Below are 24,138 nucleotides of genomic sequence, written 5' to 3' on the forward strand. Positions count from 1 at the left end.
CGAACGTCAATAGTTAACTTGCCAACAATGAACCTGGGGCGTGGTGACCACAATATCTGCTTTTCTGGTAGGACGTGTTGGATTTATCAGGCGGGAAACCGGCTTCAGTGATGACCCTACTCCATGTATGTGAGCATTTCTATACCACAGGTCACCATTTCTAGCGTTATCCCTTATTTATAGTAGATGGGAGCATTTGTGACTGGAAGACAGACATGATCTGTTCAGAGGTATGAATGCTTATATATCTTCTCAAAATGCCAGTAGGGGCCCAAAGAAATCAAACCATTTTCACCATATTGACTATGTTGCACAGTTGTCAATTAAGATGCCCATCCTGTGCAGTTGACTCCCAATGGGAACTCCTCCCAAATGCTGGTAAAGCAGTTGGCGGTCATTTTGTGAATCGAGCTGCTGACCGAGCGCAAATCTCTGCTGCCAAAGATCTTTTCTTTTGCCTCATTGATTGGGAACTGGAAAGGGTGAGGTGTGTTATACCATAGCCACAACCACCTCATAAAAGGTGCACATTTTGAAATGTATCTGCTACTGACCAAGAATTGTTTTCATACCTATGGAGAAGGTTCCGAATGTAGCTGCCAGCTTCACATTCAACATCAGATGAGGACATGCAATGTTGCATGATTTGTCGTGATCTACTATTTATAGTTGCACACTTCGCACACCAAGGACATAAATGGGCCAGCAGCCGGCATCCTAGCAATGGCATCCATGGGAAATCTCCCTCCAGATCTTATTTCATAGGCTGAGCCCCACCCTCTGTACCAAAGACTTGCCTTTCTGCCAGAAATAATTCAGTCCCAGGGGTGTAGGCAGGGTGGGGGCCTGAGCGGGCAAGGCCCACCCAAAATCTGCAAATGCCCACTCTGTAACGCTGTGTGGGCTTTACAGATGTAACTTTCACTGTGGGGGAGGGGGCAACTAGATTATCTCCTGGCCTCACTTGTTCGACAATTCTGGCTCTGCTTCTGTTCAGCCCTCAAGGCTTTTGTCATGATACTTCACCATGGTCTTGGCTAGGGGGCACCCTTGAGCCTGGAAGTTCTGGGGACAGTGTAAGTCACATTATTTCCTCTTGGCCTTACCTTATGCCTCTTGGCCTTTCCTTATGTATGACATTTACAAAGCAAGAATCTTCTTGGGAAACAATAGAGCGGTGTATAAAAGCAAGGCACACAGGGGCTACAAATAGGGTGCTGGGGTAGCAGCGGAGCTGGGACTGGTAGAGCGGTTGGGGGCTGTAGAGCAGAGAGAACATTTTGACTGGTACAGCACTATCCTTAAAGTTTCTTTTAGCATTTTAATTATGCTAGATCTGTAGATCCATATAAACCTAGTGTGACTGTACATTTTTCACACTACTTAATATGGAGTAGTCTTTTAATGGCAATTATCAGTACAATGTGGTTTACATTTGCCTTTTTAAAAGGAAACTGATGTCTAAAATGTTGTTCCTCATCACCAATGCCTTGCAGAGAGTAAGGTTTGAAAAAAGTGAGAAGTCCATAAATAATTAACCTATTGTTCCTGTATACACAGTTTGATGAAAACTAAATATTTTCTGTTAGGATTAATGTATGTTAGACTTCATTGATGATGGAGGGAGCAGCAAGTGCTACAGCACGCTCAGCCTTTACTGATGTCCAGGTAAACTTCTAAATAAGTCTCTGCGTCAGTGTTTCTGTAGAAGATCTGCAAGTGTAGGAGTTATAGACAAGATGTCCATTTTGTAATAGGCAAAAGAATGGCTATGCTACAGTACGAACAATGGCTCCTGACCTGCTACGTGGGCTCCTGGAGGAAGACCGGAGAATGAGGAGTGTAGTCAAATCAACATTGGTCAAAGGTTTATACAAGTATATTTCGACATATTGTCTGCCCTATTAGGTAGCAGCTACTGTGGAACCTAGGCAACCAAGAGTCTTCTCTATTAGTCCTGTTAGACCTATTCACAGCTTTCAACACCCTAGATCACTGGGTTCTAATCCAAAGACTCTTCAGTAGCAAAGGTGTCTGATTCACTACTGGCATGGGTTTGAATCATTTTTCTTGGCCTGCTCCCATTTTCTCTTTTAGATGGCATTCGCCTCCGTTCTTCCCATCAAAATATGGTGTCCCGCAGGGTTCCACTTTTCACCTGCTAGCCCCTTTTTTGCCATTTGTATTCTCTTTTCTAAGCTTCAAACTACTTTCAGCAGGAGTGTTGCCATAAGTGGAACCTAAAACTGCTTTTATAAAACCAATGTATACTTCTTTCAAGAGTGGGCAGATGGTTTATTGTAGGAGGCAAATGAGACGTGGAGACTGTCTCTCAAGTTTGAGAGAGTTGCCATAAAAATGCATAATTCTATGAGTTCCACTTCGATGGCTATCATGACAACAGTGCTCTTATGGGGTACCAAGAATATCCTGCTCCATTATTAAATAGCACCCCGAAAGTTGCATGGAGTTTCATACATATATCAGAAACTCCCCTATGAACTGGCCCTAAAGACTGGGTTTCAATTGACTTCAAATCAACAGCAGACCGGGCTGCAAGGTAGTTCCATGGTTTGCAAAGAATGAGCCATCAGAAATGCAAAGAGGCCTGAGAGGGTCAGAAATATTACGAAGAAGTAGCCAGTGCTATGGAGACATTTATGTGAAAATGGAGTCAACTGATAAGTGGATGCCAAGAAATTTGAATGGCACACGTATGCCATTTACTTGCTGTACATTAAACCAATCTAGAATAAAACATCATTCTAATCATATTTTCTTTAATGTAACATTATGTGTGTTTTTTCCAGCAAACTGTTGAATTAGGTGGATGTGGTGGACCGTAAATAATAAAGGAATGTTTAATCTATGAGAATTCGTGTGTTCAATGTGGCAATTTTAAATCCTTACTTAAATAATAGAACAACAGGTTTGAACTTTCAATAACCTATGTTTTGCATGTAAGCCCGAGTGGCCTCTGACATTGTTCCCCAGTGCTGGGGTGGGGAGGACCCATTAAAACACTGGGAGCAAAAGTCCCTGTGGACAGGACTTCCAAATTCATGAGCAGCCCCCAACTTTGTGAGTCCATCTAGGGAGGGGATATTATTACAAAATACAAACATCAGGAAAATGAAATTTGTGTTCTTCATCTGGAGTTCATAGCCTAACCTCAAAAGACAATACTTGAAATAATGTGAAAACCTTTGAACTCTGCTTTCCTTAAGGCAGAAAGGTGGTCTGTGACTAATGGAAGAAGGGGACCCGTTTGAGTGCCCTTATCGATAATTGATGACCTTCACAGGGAGGACTCTGAAGGGCTATTGCATGACTCACCCTGTAAAGCACAAGAATCTGATTACCATTTAAATGCAGCTATTTTTGCAATTCTATTTTTACATACAGAAATAAACTTGGCTTTGCACCTAGATGGCTTAGGAAAACAAAACTGGGTATAGTGTTCCTGTGACATTATTTTCTTAACAGTGTACATTCAAATGGTCTATGATAATTAAAAATTATGAATAAATCTGCCAAATAGTTATGGCACATATCCAGAGGTATGGCTAGGCCGGAGGATTGCCATAATCCATTTTCCATTGAGGTGGCAGCTTCCTACCATGAATTATGGAATAAAGTCTTTGGCCCTGATTCATGGAATAATTTGTGTGTAAAACTGGGATTTGTGTGCCATTCTGCCCGCAAATCCCTGTTGACGAATGTGGATTTGTGGGTAGAATGGCACGCAAATCCCTTTTTACATGCAAATAATTCCATGAATCGGGGCCTTTGCATTTAAGAACATCAAGACCAGATTTGACCCCCACCTTTTTCTTTTCATTTCTACATAAATTAAAATCAACTCATGGAGATTGGAGTGTGTATTCTATAGGTGTGTCTGACTGAGGCAAGCCAAAGGAATGATTTGGCCAAACAGATAGTGTTACATAAGCGTGGGAATGTGGTACATTTTTAAAACACAAACAGATTGTGAAGAGTATTCTGACTCTTTAATTAAAAGCAGCAACGAAAGAAAACACCAGTTCCAAATAGATGACTGCAGAACTTGGAAATGAACTGGAGAATCGGGCCTTATCCACGAGAAGATAATTCCCTGTAACAGATTTGCTTTCAAAAAGGGGAGAGAGCCTGACTTTTGTGGGAACTCCCGATTGTCCATTTTGTCTCCACACCATAAAATAACTATTCAAAGTGAGTTTGAAAACTCCCCAAATATAATTTGATAACCCCCCCCGCCCCTCCTAGCATTATCGTCCTGATCAGGTGCAAGGGAATTGGGAGGCTGTTTTCATTAAGGGGTGCACAGTAAAAAATGAAATGCCTTCACATTTTGTGTGGAATGCAACCATGCATTCTCATTGCTTCTAAAGCTAGAAAACATAACATTTCTGCATGCAGAGGCAGCTGAATCATTCTCAGAAAGAAAATCTGGTATTGTAGTTGCTAGTGTGTGTGTTATATCCCATTTATTTTCAGTGCATTAAAGCTGAGGAAAATTAGTTATATATATAAATATTTTTTTTCTGTTCAGTGTTTGTTGTATAAAAAAGGATTGCTGCCCAGTACTGACAGTGCAGCATTTTGTACGTGGAAGTTAAATGGTAACCAAAGTATTTTCTCAGATACAGTTACATTATGCTGTGATATGACTACATTCATCCCATAGCCTAATGAAGAAATGCTTGGTAGTGTCTGATCTGTGAAAGACATAGATAAAGTGAATGGGTAGATGAAAGAGCATTAACCATCCTAATGCCATTCTCAAGACAAATAATCCCAGTATAAAAACATCCTCTGCTCACTCTTGCCATTGCACAGTAATCCAATTTCTGGAGTTGGAGCAATACTCATCCTTGTCTTACAAAATCACAAAACCATTGCCCTAATATGGGTGAGTGAACGGACATCCTGTGTGCTCTAAATTGGTAGCATTGTTTTTCAGATTCAGAACTGCAGAATTGTGATGCAATTAATTTCAGCCTGCATTTAGATTACATTAACATAGATAAACTCCTAACCCCACATTGCAGACTGGAGGAGAGAATCAATATAGATATGTCATTTTTCTGTACAACCTTTGTCTGATATCATTACTTGTTTTTGATATTGGAGAAAATAAAATGTGTTGAAAGGGGCATCTCTTGATTGAATAGCTTTAATATACTGCCCAATAAGTGGCATTGAGGTCAAACACTTTAGTGCTGTTGAGAGGTGGCCTTGTATTATTTACGATTAGAATTATTAGAAACATTCATGATAGTGCTGCTGTGTGAATGAATGCGCATATTGCATTTAGCGAGATTGCCAGAGGCAGGCCGAGTTTAACTGGTAATTAAGCCCATGTATTGTATACGTGATATCTTGTGGTGATTTCTCCTGCATAAAATAAGGGGACTACTTTGGCATTGATTTTATTTTAATACAATAAATATTGAGTCCTAAATTAGCGTGTTTCTTCTACTCGGCATTGTGTGGCGGAATTGAATGCCAATGTCATTATATCTGGGTACCCACATAATGAGCAACCAATATATCGACACATTCATCAAAATCATTACCGGTGATGGCACCGCCTCTGCGTTTGGCACCCCAGGAAATTAACTTCCTATGGAAATTAAAACTTTTTACAATTCCCATCAATAGAAAAAAACAATTTATAAACCTCTTGAAAACTCAACTCTTTTACTGCTTTTTTGACTTGTATTCCAGATATGGTGTGAAGGGGGCTGCATGTTAAAGGAATGGTTTGCCCAAAAGATTTTATTTCAAAAATAGATAGGCAACATAAAAAAAAAACGGATTGGCGTTTTGTTTTCTAGAAGTCCCTATGGAAAATTTTGAGCAATTCAAGCTCAAAGATAGCACATGGGGGCATCCATTTTGTGAAATGGATGCCCGCCGCTGTGCTCGCTTTGGCTTTTGCGGCACTAATGAAGGAAAAGCCAGCCAGCTGTAGTAAACAAAAGCTACCACTGGGGGGCTTTTCCTTCATTGGTGCTGTACGCGGAGGACGGGGACCGGAGACTACAGGCAGAAAAGCTGCAGCTGCATCTCGGTAAGTGCTATTTTTTTAATAAAATAAACAATAGCTGCGCTTTTTTTTTCTAAGTTTTCCGGGCTGGTGGTAGCTTTTGAAGCGACCGCAAATATAAATACAACGTTATTGTGTTTGAAAACGCTGTGGTTTTTCTTTCTAAGTTTCGCAGGCTCCTCCGGCTCGAAGGTGCCTGAGAAACTAAGAAAGAAAAACTGCAGCGTTTTCAAACACAACCGTGTTGTGTTTCTGCCTGCCGTGGCTATCACTTTGGGTCTCCGGTGCTCCCCCATGTGTATACATGCCGCATTGTTTCTGCCTAAATCTGATTTCCCATTTGGGGCTCTCGGGCTCCCCACGGGGGGCTCGAGAGCCCCAAATGGGAAATGCTAAATGCTGCAGTGTTTCTGCCTAAATGTGCTTTCCCATACGGGAGCCCTAGAGCCCCAAATGGGAAAGCAGATTTAGGCAGAAACACAACGCGGTTGTGTTTGAAAACGCTGCGGTTTTTCTTTCTAAGTTTAAAAACCACAGCGTTTTCAAACACAATAACTTTGTATTTATGTTTGCGGTCGCTTCAAAAGCGACCGCAAACATAAATACAACGTTTTTAAAGCTGCGGTTTTATTTACTAAGTTTTCCGGGCTCCTACAGCCCGGAAAACGTAGAAAAAAAAAACGCAGCTAGTGCTTATTTAAAAAAAATAAATAAATAGCACTTACCGAGATGCAGCTGCAGCTTTTCTGCCTGTAGTCTCCGGTCCGCATCCTCCGAGTCCCGGCACCAATGAAGGAAAAGCCACATAGTGGTAGCTTTTGTTTATTACAGCTGGCTGGCTTTTCCTTCATTAGTGCCGCAAAAGCCAGCACAGGCGGGCAGCCATTTCACAATATGGATGCGCCCATGTGCTTGCTTTTTCAATTTTTGAGCTTGACTTGCTCAAAATTTTACATAGGGAATTTGAAGAAAAAAAAACGCCAATTGTTTTTTTTATGTTGCCTATCTATTTTTTAAATAAAAAATTTTGAGCGAACCATTCCTTTAACTCTTCTCTACACCATCACTTGAATGGCCTAGGCTTTTTTATCACTATATTAAATTAACATAGCACAAAGTAAGAAATATGGGAATAGATAGTATCTCTTTTCACAAAAGTCGCAGATGTTATATTAGTGTAACTTCTGGTTCTTTTCTATGATAGATCTCCTGGGGGTGGACGGTGATGGTCGGAAATGAAGGAGCGAATGAAGCCAATAAACAGACAGTCCGAATCGCGAAAATTGAGACAGTTTCCTCACTCTTGTTTGATTAAATGAATGCAAAAATCGTTCTGTTTGGCTTTCATGAATGGATTTGTTTGGTGAACTGTTGAGCTGTATACAGATGATGGAGGAGGCATTACCACACAGTAATTGCCCTCCACCAAGTTACTGACCAAGGTGAAGCCAAGGGACAAACATGGTGGAAGGGTAATTATCCTAAGCATGAATGCCCCCTCACATTGTAAGGTTATTAGCATGTAGTGTTTCTACACTTTTCCTGGTAGCTTGAAATGGTTACAAAGTAGTGCAAATATAGCGTAAAGATGCTTAGAAGCCAAGTGCCAATGAAGAAGAGTGTGGGAGGGAAAACAGATGAGAAGCGGGAGAAGATGAGTTTAGAAATGTGGCACATGAGAGTTGGAAGAGGTCAGAGTGGCAAACATGTTAAAAATAGTGTATGTGTGCATTAAACATGCATGAAGTGTGGGATGAATTGAAAGGCAGAAATATAGGGAAACCGCGTGAAGCGATGTCTTTAATTAAATATGCATTTGAGAGAAGGCGAAGCGACGATGATGGAGAACATTTGTTGGTTTCCCTGGGTACCGATTCTGCAGCCAGAACGATCAGGGTGGGGCAGGGCAGTTCTAGAGATAAACTGCTTTCTCAGCATTCTGAGCACTACAGACAGGTGAATAATGATGTCTGTTATATTAATGGCTTCATTGGTGGGCATGTTCGGTGGGTAATTGACTGTGCGCTCCAGTAAAATGTAATGGTAGTGCTAGCATCAAATCAAAATGGGGGCTTGGCTTCGTGAGAGTCTGGCCCTTTAATTTGGTACGAACCTTATGTCCAGGGTTGGATTGGCCCATCAGCCAATCGGCCCGTGGCCAGGCCGAAATCCTGTTTATGCGGGCAAGTCCTTGGGGGCCGATTTCTGCCCACGCTTGGGCCGGTTTTACTTTTTTTTTTTTCTTCTTTCAAACGGCCCAGGTGTGGGCAGAACCTGGCCCTTAGGGACTTGCCCGCATACACATGACCTATTCATCACTTGTATCCGGCCAATATGTCATGGGTGCTTATACAGTCAGTTTCCCACAGCTTTGATTTAGTCCCGTTTTGGGCATTCTATGATGATCTGTGTTTAAATCAGATGATGGTGAATTCCATTTGTTTGATAGTGCTTTTAGCCACATGCTCTGACCGGACCTCCAGCAAGTATGTAGCTCGTCAAAAAGTGTGTTTTTAGAGGGAAACAGAATTCAGCAATAAAGTAAGAACAGATTACACTGGCTCGAGATTTTAGAAAATTGAGGCCCAGTTCAAAGCATATGCAAATAACAAGGGGGGGTCCTGGGATACTCTCTGCCAGACATGAGTCCTGGTTAAAAGAGCCTTCCCCAGAGTCTTTAGCTCACTAACTTTCACAGAGGAGAAATACTCTAAACATATCAGTCTTTGTCCTGCCCTGGGGCAGTCCAGCACCGAAATGCTAGGCAATTCTCCCTTCTGAACAAGAGTACCAACAGCAACCCCCGACACGTGTTTCGGTCTGGTTGAACCTCATCAGTAGGGTGCTGGCGTGCTTCTCTAAGAATAGTGAGCAAGGGGTCCACGTCTGGATTCCCCTAGTAATTTAGGGTGAGACCCAAAGTTACTTGAAATATGCAAATAACAAGGGGGGTCCTGGGAGACTCTCTGCCAGACATGAGTCCTGGTTACAAGATCCTTACCCAGGGTCTTTAACTCACTATCTTTCACAGAGGCGAAATATCCTAAACATATCAGTCTTTGTTCAAAGCATATGGCTGAGGCAGGAACAGAAATCGGTAGGATAGTCTTCCATAACAGACCCTCTATTTTGGCTAGGAGTGTCCAATTTGGCATTTGCCATAGTTCCAGGCCGTAGATTAAACTGGGGGTCACTTTGCTGTTATAGAATTGTATTAATGGAGCAAAGAAAAAAGACAATTCTGTTGCATATGCGTATTAGAGAAAGGATAAGCCTCTTCTTCCTTGCAGAGGCATATAGCAGCTGTTCTTGTTGTATATTTGGAGCCCTGTGTTTAGAAGTTATTTTACGTGGTCACTTTCCTGCCCCTCAAGAAACCAATTAAACTAAGTTGGTTTCTCCGAGGCAGAGAAAAAATATATTTGTTTTCCGAATATTCACCTTAAACTCGTTTATGGTTAGGTAAGCTTGAAGCAAGAGCAGGCTCTTTGGAGTCCAATAAGGGTGTAATCCAGCCTGGCAATGCTCTCGGTGTATGCAGACCAATGTACTCAGAGATGACATTTTCAGAGGAAAGTGGCTTGTTGCATCAAATACTAGAAGTAAATTTGAGATATAGAGATTAGAAAGGCAGTGAGTCAGAACACAGCCCTACATTGACCCTTGATAAGTTGGTATAGAGCTGGTTGTCTGATATTTCGCCTTGTACTTATTGCAAGTGTGATAGATTACCGTTGAACAGGGAACTGCCGGATGTAGGACAACCAGTGTGCGCTTAGAATATTTATGACGGGCAGATTCGGGACTGCCGGATAGACATGTTAAAGGCAGGTGTGTGACAGCATGCGCGTGGCAAGCAACATGCATTAGCATGCAGGTAAGTGAGGGGGAGGCGTCGGAGAGCGCTGAGGCATGAGGTTGTGTGGCGGGCATGTGTGCTCCAGGCAATTGTGATGGGGAATGTGTAATAGGCAGATGGAAAGGTGGCACATGTTTTAATTCCACACATTTCTGTGGTGGTCACAATCCTTTTCACAGTTTCAACAAATCAAATGCCGGCTATAGACTGTAAAAGGCGGATCCTAAAAGGAGTAACCTGCATTTATTTTAATGCGATGGGCTTCCAAAAACACGCCTTCTTCATGACTGAGGGATCAACAGGCTAAACGGTACGTATTTGACTTTCGGCACTTGTGAATTACAGATCGGTGGGTGATCGATTAGTTGTGAAACAGACAGCAGGCTGTTATGACAAGGAGATGATTGGCAGGACATTATCCAGGGATGAACTTGCATAAGCACCGCGAGCACTGTTGCACCGGTATGATAATGCAGGTGTGTAATTTACAGATATTTCACAGTAGTATGTGCAGTTGGGGTGTGTGTCTTGCAGACCTAAGGCATGTGTTCTAATCAGTTGTTGTGTGATAGACCACTATATGACACCTATCCTCCTAAAAGGCAAAAGTTGGGTGACTGGCAGCAGAGGCAGGTGTCCCAGGAAGCTCATGCACAGTGTACGGTGCTGTAGTCTGTTAAATCTCAGTTAACAGTTTAATGGTATCCTCTACAGAATAACTGCTCGTTTTACTATAGCCGATAGGATGGGTCAGTGGGTTGAGCGCTTGCTGTTGCAATGTGTGTTTGATCTGCAGGTTGCAGGTTTGAATCCCAGCAAGGACGTCTCAGCCTTACATCCTTCTGAGGTTGATAAAGGAGTGCCAACACTGGTTGGGTGATATTGTATGCATATTTGTTCCATAAAAAAGAGCTTAAGCGTAAGTGCTATACAATCGTATATCATTTGGCCTTGGACGTCAGCTTTCATTCACAGTAATTTGACAATATGGATCTATACACACAGATATTAATGATACATAAGGTGATTCATTCTTGTATGAAATGTATATCACATTATAGTGAAATCGTAACCCTATTTTTCGTAGTGTACTTAGGAACAATGCTATTTGATGCCACTTCCTGTTTTGTGAAGGCGTGAAAGGTCGTCTTTCATCGCTTCCTGGGATGTCACTTTCGGATGGGGTCAAATGACATCACCTCGGTATTGTCATCTGAGGTCAAGGCATGAGTCGAGGGGTGGGCCACTTTTTTGCGTGTCTGGGCCTATTTCTTGTCCCAAGTCCAACCCAGCCTATGTCGCATTTGTATTTGTGTGTTCACCGAGAAACGGCTCTGCGTGAATTCCTCATTCATCTGACTGTAGAAAACACAAGTTTCCACGTCGCGGCACTACTTGATGGGGGTTAAACCGGCAAGGAAAATACGCCGTGCACTGTCAGCATCAACATTTTCTCGGTCACTCCCAAGGCTTAGTTGTCAGTTTTTGTAGTGGTGACAATGCAACTTTGGCTCCATATGCATGTAATTAGGGTTAAATGGTGCGCGCCGCCCTGCCTTCCTCCAACACAGCCCCTCTGCCCCCACAGCGAAGACGGCTATTTTCAGACGTGTTGTCTGTGCAGACGTTCATATGAGTAGGAAGCAGTGCAGGTCAAAAACACCCTGTTAAGGGTTAACCGGCGATCCCTGGTCGCTTTAATCACAGCCTGCGAGAGGATTTCTGTCTCCTGTGGATTGGACCTTCCTGTCATATAAATAGTTGTCTCTCTAAACTTGCAATTTGCAAGCGCTGCCGCCAGTATTCCTACAGCCCTGGAGTCGGACCTGTCGGAGCTCTTATTAACTTGCAGCTTCATTTTCATCATCATCATTTTCAGTCAAGAACCAAAGGAGGAAATTGAGCTTTTTCTCATCATAGCACAGGGCGCGAGCGGCTCGGGGGACCGACGACGCCCACACGTTAAGCTTGTAGACATGCCGCATCTAATTACTGATGGAAATGGAAATTAACTGTGGGATCCCACCAGCTGCAGGGGGGTGAGGCTGGGTGGGGGCGAAAGGGCGGTTAGGAGCATGCACAGGTGTTGTAAATTAAGGTGAGGGTGAACTCATGAGTTTTTTTTTTCTCAGCACAGCCACCCCATGATTAAACATTTACATTTCGATTAATACCTTATTCAAGAAATAAAGAGTTTCCTGTAATCTTGCAAGCAAATTAGTGAAGTTGCACATCTTTACAAAGCAGTTATTGAAGATTATTCACACAAGTATTGCAATCGGAAGTTGCTGTAGCCTAGTGGGTAAGTCACTCGACTTTCGTCGGTGGTCCGAGTACAAATCCTGGTCTAGCGAACAAAAGCAGATTGATTACCTTAATGGGTAGAAGTCGGGTCACGGAGCCTGGATAATCCAGCCCAATGACCAGCGCTGCATATAAGAAGAGTTGAGCTCCTAGAACACGGGTGCACAACGTTCCGCCTAAGTGCCGAATGTACCACACAACTCTCCTACAGTGGGCCGAGCTATCCATGGCAAGAAGCGGCTGGTTGAGGCATAGTTGTTAAGGTCTATATTGTTTTCAATTTTTTCTGTAACATGTAGAACATAAACCTATTTAATGGCATTGCTACTTTGATTTATTTGTATGGTGGGGACTAAAATTATGTTTTTAAATAGAAGTAATACTGCACGTTTCATGATTCAAAGACAAGATACTTGATCACATAGGCTTAACACACCTGACTTGACGGACTCGTGTGATTTAGAGCCGCATTCAGCACGCAGGTTGTATATTGTGCTCCAATGTTCTAGAATATGCATCTTTGACCCAATCGCATTAAATATTAGAATGTGACCTAAAATGCTCTCATTTCTATATTCACCCTTCTAAGAACAATTGGAATCCCCCCCTCAATGGCCACCTGGCCCCTCCCTTGTTCTTTGTACTCACTGCTGGTTCTTTTGTCACCTTCTTTCCAGTTTACTAATTCCTTGGGCCACTTTCACATTGCTCAATCACAAAGCACATTCACCATTCCATTGTCCCGGCCTCCTTTAATATAATATTACAGACTGAATTTACCATTCAGACATATCCTTCCCTTGTCATGCACCCACCATCTGGAAATTCAATCCCGGTGTCGGCTCGGAATGCCCCCACAATTTTCCAGTTTTGCAAATCTCTCAAGATGTTTTTTTTAACACTTGACGAAGGATTAATTCCATTGGACGCACATGTTAAAACATGCCGGCTATCCAAACTATGTACAGCACTCCGCTGCTCTTGAGCTAGGTCTGCGCTTTAAATAAAAGCATGTGGATCACCATGCAAGGTTGAAATCTGGTTTCCGATCGGCATCGCTGGCAAGATGCTGGCCCTTGCCAATTTGATCAGTTTGAGCTGAAACAGGTAGGCAACAAAAGGTTGTAGCACATTAGAGAGCAGCTGCCACTGACAGTGTTAGAAATTTTGCATTTAGAGCCATGCTACGAGTGTTGCAGTAATCTGTGATGGTGGTGCACTGCTTACATAGTCAGTTTGCATTTCCATTGTAGAGTTCCAACGGGTGGCTTCCAAGGTCTTCAGGTGATACAGTGGCAACGTGTCACACTAGAAATTGGCATAGTTCTATTTTGGCATGAAAAGCTCAGCGGAAATGGGGTATGGCCTTCTGATGCCACAGTGACCATTTTGGTGGAAGGCTGATTAAGAATAATACAAAAAGGTGAAGGATATGCCGAAATCGGCAGAAGAGTGTTGTCTTGCTAAGGAGCAAGGATATTTCTTCCAAATGTCAAAATAGCTGTGATTTCTGCCCTGAAACGATTGAATGCACAAGGTTGCCCCATTGAATTACTCTGGTATGCTTGTTAGTTGGAGGAAGGAAAACAAATAAAATTGCATTTTTTTAACGCACCTACATGCCAGACTTTAGCTTCTAAGCGTGTGACTGGGTATCAAACCCTTGCTGCTCGGCGTGGTCTTGTTTCCAAGACAAGCACATTGCCCCGAGCTATCATCCTGGCAATAAAAACACCACCAAGCGTGCTGCATCTGCATGCCAATGGTGAAGTAGTCTTTGTACCTCATAGACTGTTGTGCTGCCCATCCCACTGTAGTCATAACCTTGCCTTACAATTCTGATATCATTTGTGAGAGAAAAAGCCCAGGCCAGGAACATTGCAGCGGTGATAAACATTTTCCTTAAGGTACCAGTATCCAGTGTTTTCCACAAATGAGTAGGGCAAGAGATCTGTTGTGAACATTCTAGCCAGGTTAGTATCCAGTAGATGCAGTCTGTCATGGACCTCGTGCTTCTGGCCACTCTTAAGCTCTTTCATAATCCTGTCAATATGCAATGGGGGATCATTGCTATACGCTGCTGTAGTATAGGGTAGGGGTTATTGTGCTACTGCCAGTGCCAGGCACTAGTGAAGCTTAAGTGTTTTCAAGGGTAATATTTTGCACTGTTGTAAGGTATGCTCCTTGTCTATTTGTACAGGGAGGTATGCTCCTCTTTGCATGACTGTGCATGGTGTTGCTGAATATGGGAATGCATAAATGTGGTTCCCAGATATATCCCTGCTATGTCGCATCGGACTGTTTTCTGTCGGAGTGTGCATGTGGGCAGATTTCGTTGTTTTTAATGTTCTGTGAAGTACCACCACAACTCTGCAGTGGGCTTGCAGTACACAGGCTGGACTTATGTGGGTTTCCGCGAGGTGGTGTCATTCCATCGTCCACCTCTCTATCACTGCTTTTTAACAGTAATGCTTCTCCCCACCCGGGCTCTGACGGAGCACAATCTTTGTCTAGCTCATCATCCTCCATCTCACCATTACTCTCTGACCCAGTGGATAGGGGCGGCTGAGATGGAAACCTGGGATTTTTAGCTTCCTCCCACTGTTCAGGTACTCTGTGAGTAGCTCATTGCTGATGCGCCTTAGATAAGATCTGCACACTACCCCTTTCTACCCTGGAGATGCAGGGAGGAATGAAAGTGCGCCCTCCTCTCTCAGTGGATGTTTATTTTCATGGTGCAATACTTTTACATTTTCTTGTACTGGTGCATATAAATTGCTAAGTGACTTGTGGTGGGGGAGTGGAACATGAGTTGGATAACTCCCTCAATTGGCAACATGCAATTTTCCAGTGCACACAGCAAATTCTGGCACAGAAGTAAAAACATCATGGGTAGGATGTCTCTCCATCCTCTCAGTAATGTGGGTGTGGAAAATGTGTTCCAACTGTGTTTCAGCACCCCAACCCCAAGTCTCTTCTGCTTCCTCACAGCAAAATCAGGTGAGCTTAATTCTTAACGAGCGACCTATGAGATTCTTGGTTCCTCCTGCCCCTCCACCCAGATGTCTAATTAGCCACATCGCCTCCATCCACTCTCTTCAAGAGATGGACACTGTGTGGTATCACCTGCCCCATAAAATGTTTGGAGATGGTACTTATAAATTTATAACCCTCCTTGTCCAATTTTGGTAACGTGGATGGAACTGCAGGTTTATCTCCACAAAGGCGTAGATAGCTGGTAAGTTGCAACACAGCGAAAATACAATTATTCCGCAATGATTAAAAGGTCTGTCCAGTCAAAGGTGTATACAAATATCTACTTAATAATATAATAATAATTATTATTATTATTATTATTATTCAAAAGACAGTTCTAGAACACTACAAAATACAACCCACCCGGAAAGACTGTTTCAAGAAGGAAAAGGGCTGCACGGTGTATAATGACTGGAGGGTAGTTGGTAAAGTAATTCCTTGCAATAGTTCAAGGATACTTGGTTTCAGCACAAAGGGATCAATGGGTCATAAAATATCACTAGGGGCCTTCAGAGAAGGACCAGTGGGAAAGAACCACAATGTACCTTGTGCTTGTAGAGGTTCTTGGTGCTCGACAGGGTCACGTTGGGTTCAGAGCGCTTTGCAGCTCCTTCCACAGAGTTTGACAGGAGTCCGCTGCGTGTATCGGGCAGCAGGCAGTTTGGCGGGTGAGGCTGGACAGATGACTGCAGGCTAGCCTACCCAGCGACTTGGGGTCAGGAAATGCTGTCCTAGTGCTGGTTGGTGGGTTTGAAGCACTGATCGATGCATCTCGGATGATGTTAGCACCTGCGGCGTGGCAACAGTCAGCGTTGCAGTTGGTTGCAGCTCGAGGGGCTGGACTGGCTCGAAAATGTCCCTTTAAGGCGGATGCTGGTTGATGCTTGTCGATGCACTCCTCCTAGCTCGTTCACTGGGCTTGTGTCGTCCTTTAAGGCGGATGGCCCAAAGCTGGGGCGAGTGTTGCAGGCACCGGCCTTGTCCTGGGTTTGGTTCAGAGACTCTCTGGCGCTTCCCACCTAGGAAGCTTACTTGCAGAGCCTAGCAGAGCATGCTGTGTGCTGACTGGGTACCGGTTCTGGAGCTGTTAGAGGGTCCTATGGATTCAGTATCTTCCTCTGTTCCCTGGGAGATGTTTAGGGGAAACATCTTCCAGGCAACCAAGGGAGATGGTGAATCCAGGGAACTCTTCATCTGTTCCAGAACTAGTACCCAGCCAGCACACCGCGTGCCCTGCTAGGCTCTGCAAGCAAGCTTCCTAGGTGGAAATCCTGGCCTTCCTTCACTGGCGGAAGCTGTAAGGCAGACTGTACCTTCAGCTAGGGTCCAAATGAGTTATTATTTACTCATTGCAAAGTCTTCAGATATCTGTCAAAAGAAGGGTTTGAACCTCTTTAAAGCCAAATGGGCCCCAGCAATTGGTTCAGCCTAAGCCTACCTTAATGAACCAATCCTGGGTCCCCACCAACATTTCCTGTATGTCTGAGCTCATAACCCGAGTACATTGCAACAGAAAAGGTAAAGGGGTGAAAATGTGTAATACTAAGTGCCACCCATTTTCCTGTCTGTGGATCAAAGGGTCTCTCTGGTTAATTGATCTCTCTGTGGTTTCTGATTCAAGCGGCAGGTATCCCTTGAAGCTGTGGCAAGACCAGACATTTGGTCCCTGCCAAAACACAAACCTTCTGAATGGGGTCCCACTGCGAGGATGACTACTGTAAATACATATTCCCAGACATGAGAAGTCCCTACCCTTGATACTGAGAGGTGGGAGCTGGCTTCAGTTTGGCACAGAGCATATCAAAGGTTGTTGAGGTTTCCCTGCCCTTTGTTAGTTGTGCAACCAGGCCTCCTGTGGGCCTCTTTGAATTAACTCTGATTAGTAGGCAAAGCTGCCACCAGCAGCTAACAAAGGATAGGGCGGATCCATGGAGACTTTGTTAATTAGGCTGGCCATTGCAGGAGGACGGTTTTGCCTTCTCCCTTCTGTGATGCCTTGATGTACTCCTGGCAGTTATATTTCAACTAAATGTGACGGGAACAGCGCGTGTAGGGTGTGTGTCCACCCAGAATACACAGGTCTATCTGTATGTCGTGTGGTGAGCATAGGAAAATGTGTGCGGATAAGACCCACACATTTTGCGGAGGTTGATCTATCCTCATTCAATTTCATTTAAAATTTTAAAAAAGCCCAGGTGAGCGCACACCCACTGCGCAGATGGTCGAATTCCTCACACTCCCTCTGCCCTTTTTTCCCTAAAACAAGTCTACATAATTTTACACTTTCCTAAATAGCCTAACCTTACATCCAGGAGCGATTCCTGCTTTTCTGAAAACTGTGGGTGAAATTCAGCAGAACCTTTCCAAAAGTTCACCTGAGGTTCGTCCTTGTCGATCCCTTAATATTCAGGTGATTCAGGTTTGTTGAAGGAAAGCTATCCATGTCTACTCGTGAGCATAATCAAAAATACCTCCTTTAAATGAAGTGCTACGTTACCTCTAGCATCTCACTGAGTCATGTTTCACGCTCTACTAGTGTTGTGATCCATTTGTGATGTGTGTATTTGTGCGTGTTGTCTTTCGGTAATATGGATTTACTGGCTAATCTGTAAATGACCAGAGTGTTTTCTTTGTTTTGTTGATGCAGGCTACAGCGATGAGTGAGCCCCAGTGCTTCTACAATGAGTCAATTTCATTCTTCTACAATCGAAGCGGGAAATATCTAGCAACAGAATGGAACACTGTGAGCAAGCTGGTGATGGGGTTGGGGATCACGGTCTGTATCTTCATTATGCTTGCCAACCTCCTGGTCATGGTGGCCATCTATGTAAACCGACGTTTCCACTTTCCTATTTATTACCTTATGGCTAATTTGGCAGCCGCAGACTTCTTTGCAGGACTGGCCTATTTCTACCTGATGTTTAACACAGGACCCAACACAAGAATGTTGACTGTCAGCACATGGCTGCTGCGCCAGGGCCTTATTGACACTAGCCTGACGGCATCTGTAGCCAACTTGCTTGCCATTGCGATCGAGAGGCACATTACCGTCTTCCGAATGCAGCTGCATACGCGGATGAGCAACCGGCGTGTGGTGGTAGTAATTGTCGTTATTTGGACTATGGCCATTGTCATGGGGGCCATACCGAGCGTTGGGTGGAACTGCATCTGCGACCTTGAACACTGCTCGAACATGGCACCGCTCTACAGTGACTCGTACTTGGTCTTCTGGGCCATTTTCAACTTGGTCACCTTCGTAGTCATGGTGGTTCTGTATGCACACATCTTTGTCTACGTCCGTCAGAGAACTATGAGAATGTCAAGGCATAGTTCAGGCCCACGCAGGAATCGAGACACCATGATGAGTCTTCTGAAGACAGTTGCAATTGTTCTCGGTGAGTATGTTGCTAGTTGCTGTTCTCTTTATCATAAGTACTGGCAGATTAATGTATTCTTTTTAAAAAAAAACGTGTTGCTTGAAGTTACTGCATGTGTTCTGATCTTATCCACAAAAATCTGAAAACAAAACGTATTCCTGGATACCGCGGCAGGGGGGTTGGTGTTTTAAATGGAAAAAAAAGAAGTGCAGGTACTCACCGAGCTATAAAGCCGGACATTCCGCCTCAGTGCTTTTGTCACCGGTGGCCTAGGCATGGCTCTTTGGGCACAGGTCAATTTTAGGCACACCCTGATGTCTGCAGTCAATGCTGGTCAGTCAGATTAAATGATGTGCCAAGGAAGCACACACTTTGGTAAAGTAGTGTACCTGAGATCCGTTCACAAACACTTCCAGTTGTTATGCATTGTTTTAAGAAACTTTGAATATTTATATTAAAGAAGACACTCTTTTTTTTTTTGCGCCTCAAACTAGTACATATCATAGCTGCAAAATAAGCTTTAGAAGGTGAGTTTTAATATTGCTCGCTTTCATTGCCTAATAAGGAATTCGGTTGGTAACTGGATCTGTGTAGGAATTTTCAGTCAAACGTTCCATCACAACTCCAATTGCTAAACATTTACATATTAGAATAGGCACTGCTAATATCAAAGAAACATATATATTTTTTAAATGGCTTTCAAAATCAATCCCTGTCAAAGGACACCAATGGTGACAGGCGAAGCCCACTTAGGGAAACAGTGTTCCACGTCTAGTGTGCTGAGAACACAGCAGATGTATGTTTGCCTCTCCTTTTGTTCTGCAGGGTGTGCCCTGAAGGAGACATTGTGGGCACTGTGGGTGGTGAAGAAGAGGAGGAGGGAGAGGGCTCTGCTTTCCCCAGCAAAGGCTGCAGAAACTGTGTCCTTTAAGTAGCGATAAAGTGAAATGAAAAGCTTTCATTTTCACCTCTTTCAGGGGTTGAGAAGTGCAGGTACTCAAATGCTCAAAAATAAGAAGTGCAGATACTGAGGGCTGGGTAGGTCCGGCCCATTTAAAGCACTGGTGGCCTACAACTGTAACCTAAGGTGATCAGAGCACTGCCTTCCTTGTCTGGCAACCTTGCATGGAAAGATCTCAGAAGGTTTCTCTCCCCTCTCTTTTCTGTCGCAAAAGTTCATTTTTTCCCCCACTAAATTTGGAAAGCCATGCCAGGATATCCGAGGGGGTGCTGATGCTAGAAGGAAAATGCATCTACCTGACCTCTCTGCACATTGTTGGCGAACACCTCATTCTAAAGCAGCCAGGATGCCTAAAGAGTTAATGGGACACTGGCTGCTACTGTTTGCTGTCATCTCTTCATGTATTTTAAAAACGTGTGCGGTCATTTTTCTCAAGGGGGCACAAGTGGAACTCGAAGGAAGATCAAGGGGATATTAATAGTCTGTCTTCAATGGGATTTCACCCACAAGCTTTCATTTCAAAATAGGTGCATACCCAAAAGTACCTTCTTTGTCAACTCCATGCAATTGTTCTCTGCTTTAGCTCAACCTCAATCCCATCTTGACTGTGCCAATTGCCCATAGCCAACTGGTTGACTCCATAACTGATTATCTGGTTGATAGCTCGCAAGTTACATGCTGGCCTCTCGCATGCCTGCACTTAGCAATTTTGAATTGCAAAGCAGGGATGTCTTGGACCTTCACGCTTCAGTGGTTGATAAAATTAATACCATTGAATGGGGTAATAGTACCACCTGTTATTGTAGTGCATAGAAGAACACAAATGTGTATGCATTATTGTTTTTTGCATTATTATTTCCCATATACTTTTTAATACTGGACTTAAGCAAAGATACCTATTTCTAGCTACTTTCAAAGCCTCCATTAGCTTCAGACCACAGCAAGTATTACACTCAAAGTTCTATCACAATGCACATCCAAGTCAGCTTCTCTGTACTTTAAAAATATAACTACTGTCATGCAGTGAGCAAAAGGCTATGCTCCAGAAAAAACACCTGACTTTCATAATCAACCTTATCAAAGTCGCCCTTGGGCAACAACTGTTTCCTTTACAAAGCCACGCCACTGTTCCACACATTGAACCATGTTTATGATGCCTCCGCCTTCTACTTGAGTCAACATTTTGTGGGGTATTCCATTCTTTACTGCATCCTTGTTTGCGGTTGACTGTAAAATATATTTTGGGATTATATCTAGTACTTTGTGATATTGTATTGTGTTATCTTTACTATGGTGTTATTTGTGGTAAACTTGGGGTATTTTTACAGTGATGAGACTGATTTCAGAATACCTCCTAGTAATTATCTTTACCAGGGTCACTAACAACAACAAATACTGGACTTAATACACTCAGAGTAGATGGCTCATACCCTCCTGTGTTACCTTATGTACAATACCACACTATGCTATTTTGGCTGAGTTTCAACAAATGTAAAGCAAGCAATTGAAATACTGCACATTCATTCAATGCATCTTTTTTAAGCATGTCAAATGAAAGGGACTGAATGCAGAATTAGTATAATGAGACTAAATTACTTTTTGAATGTGTTCTTTATCATAAAATAGAATTATGCTGGTTACACAGTGACACTTACGCCCACATTGTACTTCACAGTGCAAGTACATTTCTTCTTGCAATAGCTTTCAGCGCTTTATCTGTTTGTCCTTGTCCTTGGCTTTGTAAAACTTGGAAAGAAAAAACTTCAACAAAAAAAAATGAGAAATACGAACACAGTAGTACATGCACATTGACATTAGAATCTCCAATACAGCACCGGGAATGAAGTGAACTACTTAATCTGGGCTATCTAGTATCTTTCACATCAGCAGCACCTCACTTGACCTCATATTTACCTAGATCTGTTGGCGACATATAGTGAGTCAGCTTGGCAGTGAAATCTTCCTCTGACAGCTAATTTGCACTAAATGTTATTATGGCTTCTGCAATATCCATGGTGTTCATCTCCAGTAAAATAAATACATATTATTCGCACTCCGGACAGAGCACCGGATTGCAACTAGATATCACCCCTTATCAGATGGGCATACCTGCCTAGGCTCAGCTGGTGGGCTTTTACTGGCTCTGTTCCAGTCCCCCTAACACTGGGGTGATTGCCATATTGATGTTGCTCCAGACTTTGTGGACCTGTCTTTGGCAATCCAGCATTTACATCTGTAGCATACCCTAAAATGATCTGCTTGTGTTTGAGCAAAAACCCAGAGGACCCCGGCATAAATCAAAAACTGCTGGAATGAAAGGGTCCACCAATTGAATCCACACACTTGCCTCTAGCATGCATTGGGCTATATGCATATCCTGGAGGGGCAATATGACAACAATAGTATTTTTTTTAAATGGTTGCTGCTGGGTTGATGTGAGAGCCTTGGCTCCACTTGAGGATCTGTTGCTTACGCACAGAAAATCAGCAAACCACTTGAAAGACGATCAGCCAGTAGCAAACATCTCACAGATAGTGATATTAATGATATTTTAATCTCTATATTTTCTTTAAAAGTCCAAAAAGCTTTTGGGAAGGAGCTTTGAGGATACGACCTAAGATTTGTTTTCTATAATTTAATGACATTTTGAATTCCAAAAGTAGGTGCACCATAAAAGGGGCACGATTGCACCTTAATAGAGAAGCATACATTACTACACTAACGTTCATCCTCTCCATCTCTACTACCGCCAAGGCTGATCTCTCCTTGCATGTCCTTGTTAATCACTATTAGCACCCTGATCGGGGGAGCCAACCAATCAGGTGCTAAGAATGCAGGCTTGAACCCCTGGTGAAAGCCCTCATTCCATCCCGCCTGGCGGCCAGCTCCCCCACTGCCATTTTCCGCCCACCCCTGTCCTATTTTTTTTTTTGTGAATTTCCTCTTTCCCACACCCTATTTACCTTATTTCTGTGCCGGCGGCCCTCCCCGCCGCAGCTTCCTCTTCACTCCTGCCGGCTGACATGGAAAGGGAAGAGGGGCTCTGTGTGGAGCCCTGCTTCTCTTTCCATGATGGCCAGCTTGAAGTGTTTTCCTTCATTTAACGAGAAACCACCTGCGTCCCGTTGAACGAAGGAAAATACTTTTTTTTTTTTGTTTTTTTGTAGCACCCCTTGTTACTGCTTTGGCAGCCCGGGGTGTTAATGGCCTTAATTCCCTGTCCCAAGAGCTGGAACGGAGGGGTGGGGGTGGTAACTGCCCGAGCAATCTGCCCTAGGTTTGCTCTGGCCGATAACTTGGGCTGCCGAACCATTACCCCCCATTCCAGCCCTTGGAATTGGCGATTAACGCTATATTCCAGGTCATATCCAGGCTCTGTTATTGCATGATAGAATTGACATCATAATTTCCATGCTCTTAACACGCCCAATAATTAATATGAAAAGCAGGCCAATAAAACTGCACAGGAGTTCGAAGGCTGATGAAAACTCAAAATAGATGTCTTCACAACAGCCAAGGAGGCGATAACGACAAAAAATATTTACAATCGAACTTCTCTAAAATTTTGATGCTGGATGCTCTCCTAAAGTCGATCTGAAAATTGGGACTTAAAATGGGAGTCCGAGTGAGTCTTGGTTGTAGACACTCTTAGAGATAAACGCTGGCCCCTTGCATGGGTTCATTGGTGTTGTCTCACAACCATCCCTCTCTGCTGCCTGAAATGAGTTGGTCGGCCCATGGGCGTTAGCTCATCCACTAGAATTTCAGTATGGGAAATGTCATGTTGCATCTCAGAGGATGGAACATTGAAAACAACCCCATTGGATGTCAATTTCCATGCACATCTGCTACTGCAAAGGGAAAAAGAAACACAATTGCTTGTTGTCTTCCTTCTGCTGAGTTCACAGCCTTGCCCATTTTGTCACCCTCCAAGAACACCCCTTCTTCAGAGGGCATTGTTTGAGGCCTTCGAGCAATACAAAAGGAAAGTGTTCATCGCAGAAGCTGTTGTTCAGCCAAAACTGAGATGTCGCGTCATCCCAGAAAGCTGCCAGAACTGCAGAACATGCCATGAGCGCAGATTAGCATGTATTAGCGGTTTATGGCGTTTCGCGTTTTCTTTAAGGGCTGTTCTCTACAAAGAAGGAAGTGATAACACGAGCAAGTCCTGTCCCCATAACCTATGTTTACCTTCGGTCCAAACAAATAATGATTTCAAAGAGGGCACGGAAAGCATGGGACTCTCGTTGCAGGACTGGGAAAAGATGGCCACCGCTGCCTTCTATGATCAAAGTAACCATTGGGAGCCTATTTTGTTTAATTTCCGACGCTGTCTAGATACTGTTATTATGGCACCTTTGGGACAAGGTAATCACTTTGAGGTGGATTTCCTGACAGTATTTGCTTCCTCTGGTCTGTCTCCCCTTTCCTGTGTATACTCTGTGCATCTTCCTTCCTGTAAACTGGTCCCAACTCTCACTTTTGTTGTGTAATGTGTTCATGCTGGGGTAAAGCAGCAGCATCGACCGCCCGATAACATATTGATTCT

At 43.5% G+C, this 24,138-nt stretch overlaps 1 protein-coding gene across 2 annotated transcripts in view; it reads left to right on the plus strand.

Annotated features, from left to right (window-relative positions):
• Positions 1 to 24,138, plus strand: part of LPAR1 (lysophosphatidic acid receptor 1) — a 294,717-nt gene that overhangs the window by 191,734 nt on the left and 78,845 nt on the right. For both annotated transcript variants that reach the window (XM_069630904.1, XM_069630905.1), the window contains one exon: positions 17,899 to 18,646. In XM_069630904.1, coding sequence (XP_069487005.1) covers positions 17,899 to 18,646 — 748 coding nt within the window. The remainder of the gene's footprint in view (positions 1 to 17,898; positions 18,647 to 24,138) is intronic.

Source organism: Ambystoma mexicanum, chromosome 6q (genome assembly GCF_040938575.1).
Source record: "Ambystoma mexicanum isolate Mex_15411 chromosome 6q, UKY_AmexF1_1, whole genome shotgun sequence".
In the NCBI taxonomy this organism is placed as follows: domain Eukaryota; kingdom Metazoa; phylum Chordata; class Amphibia; order Caudata; family Ambystomatidae; genus Ambystoma; species Ambystoma mexicanum.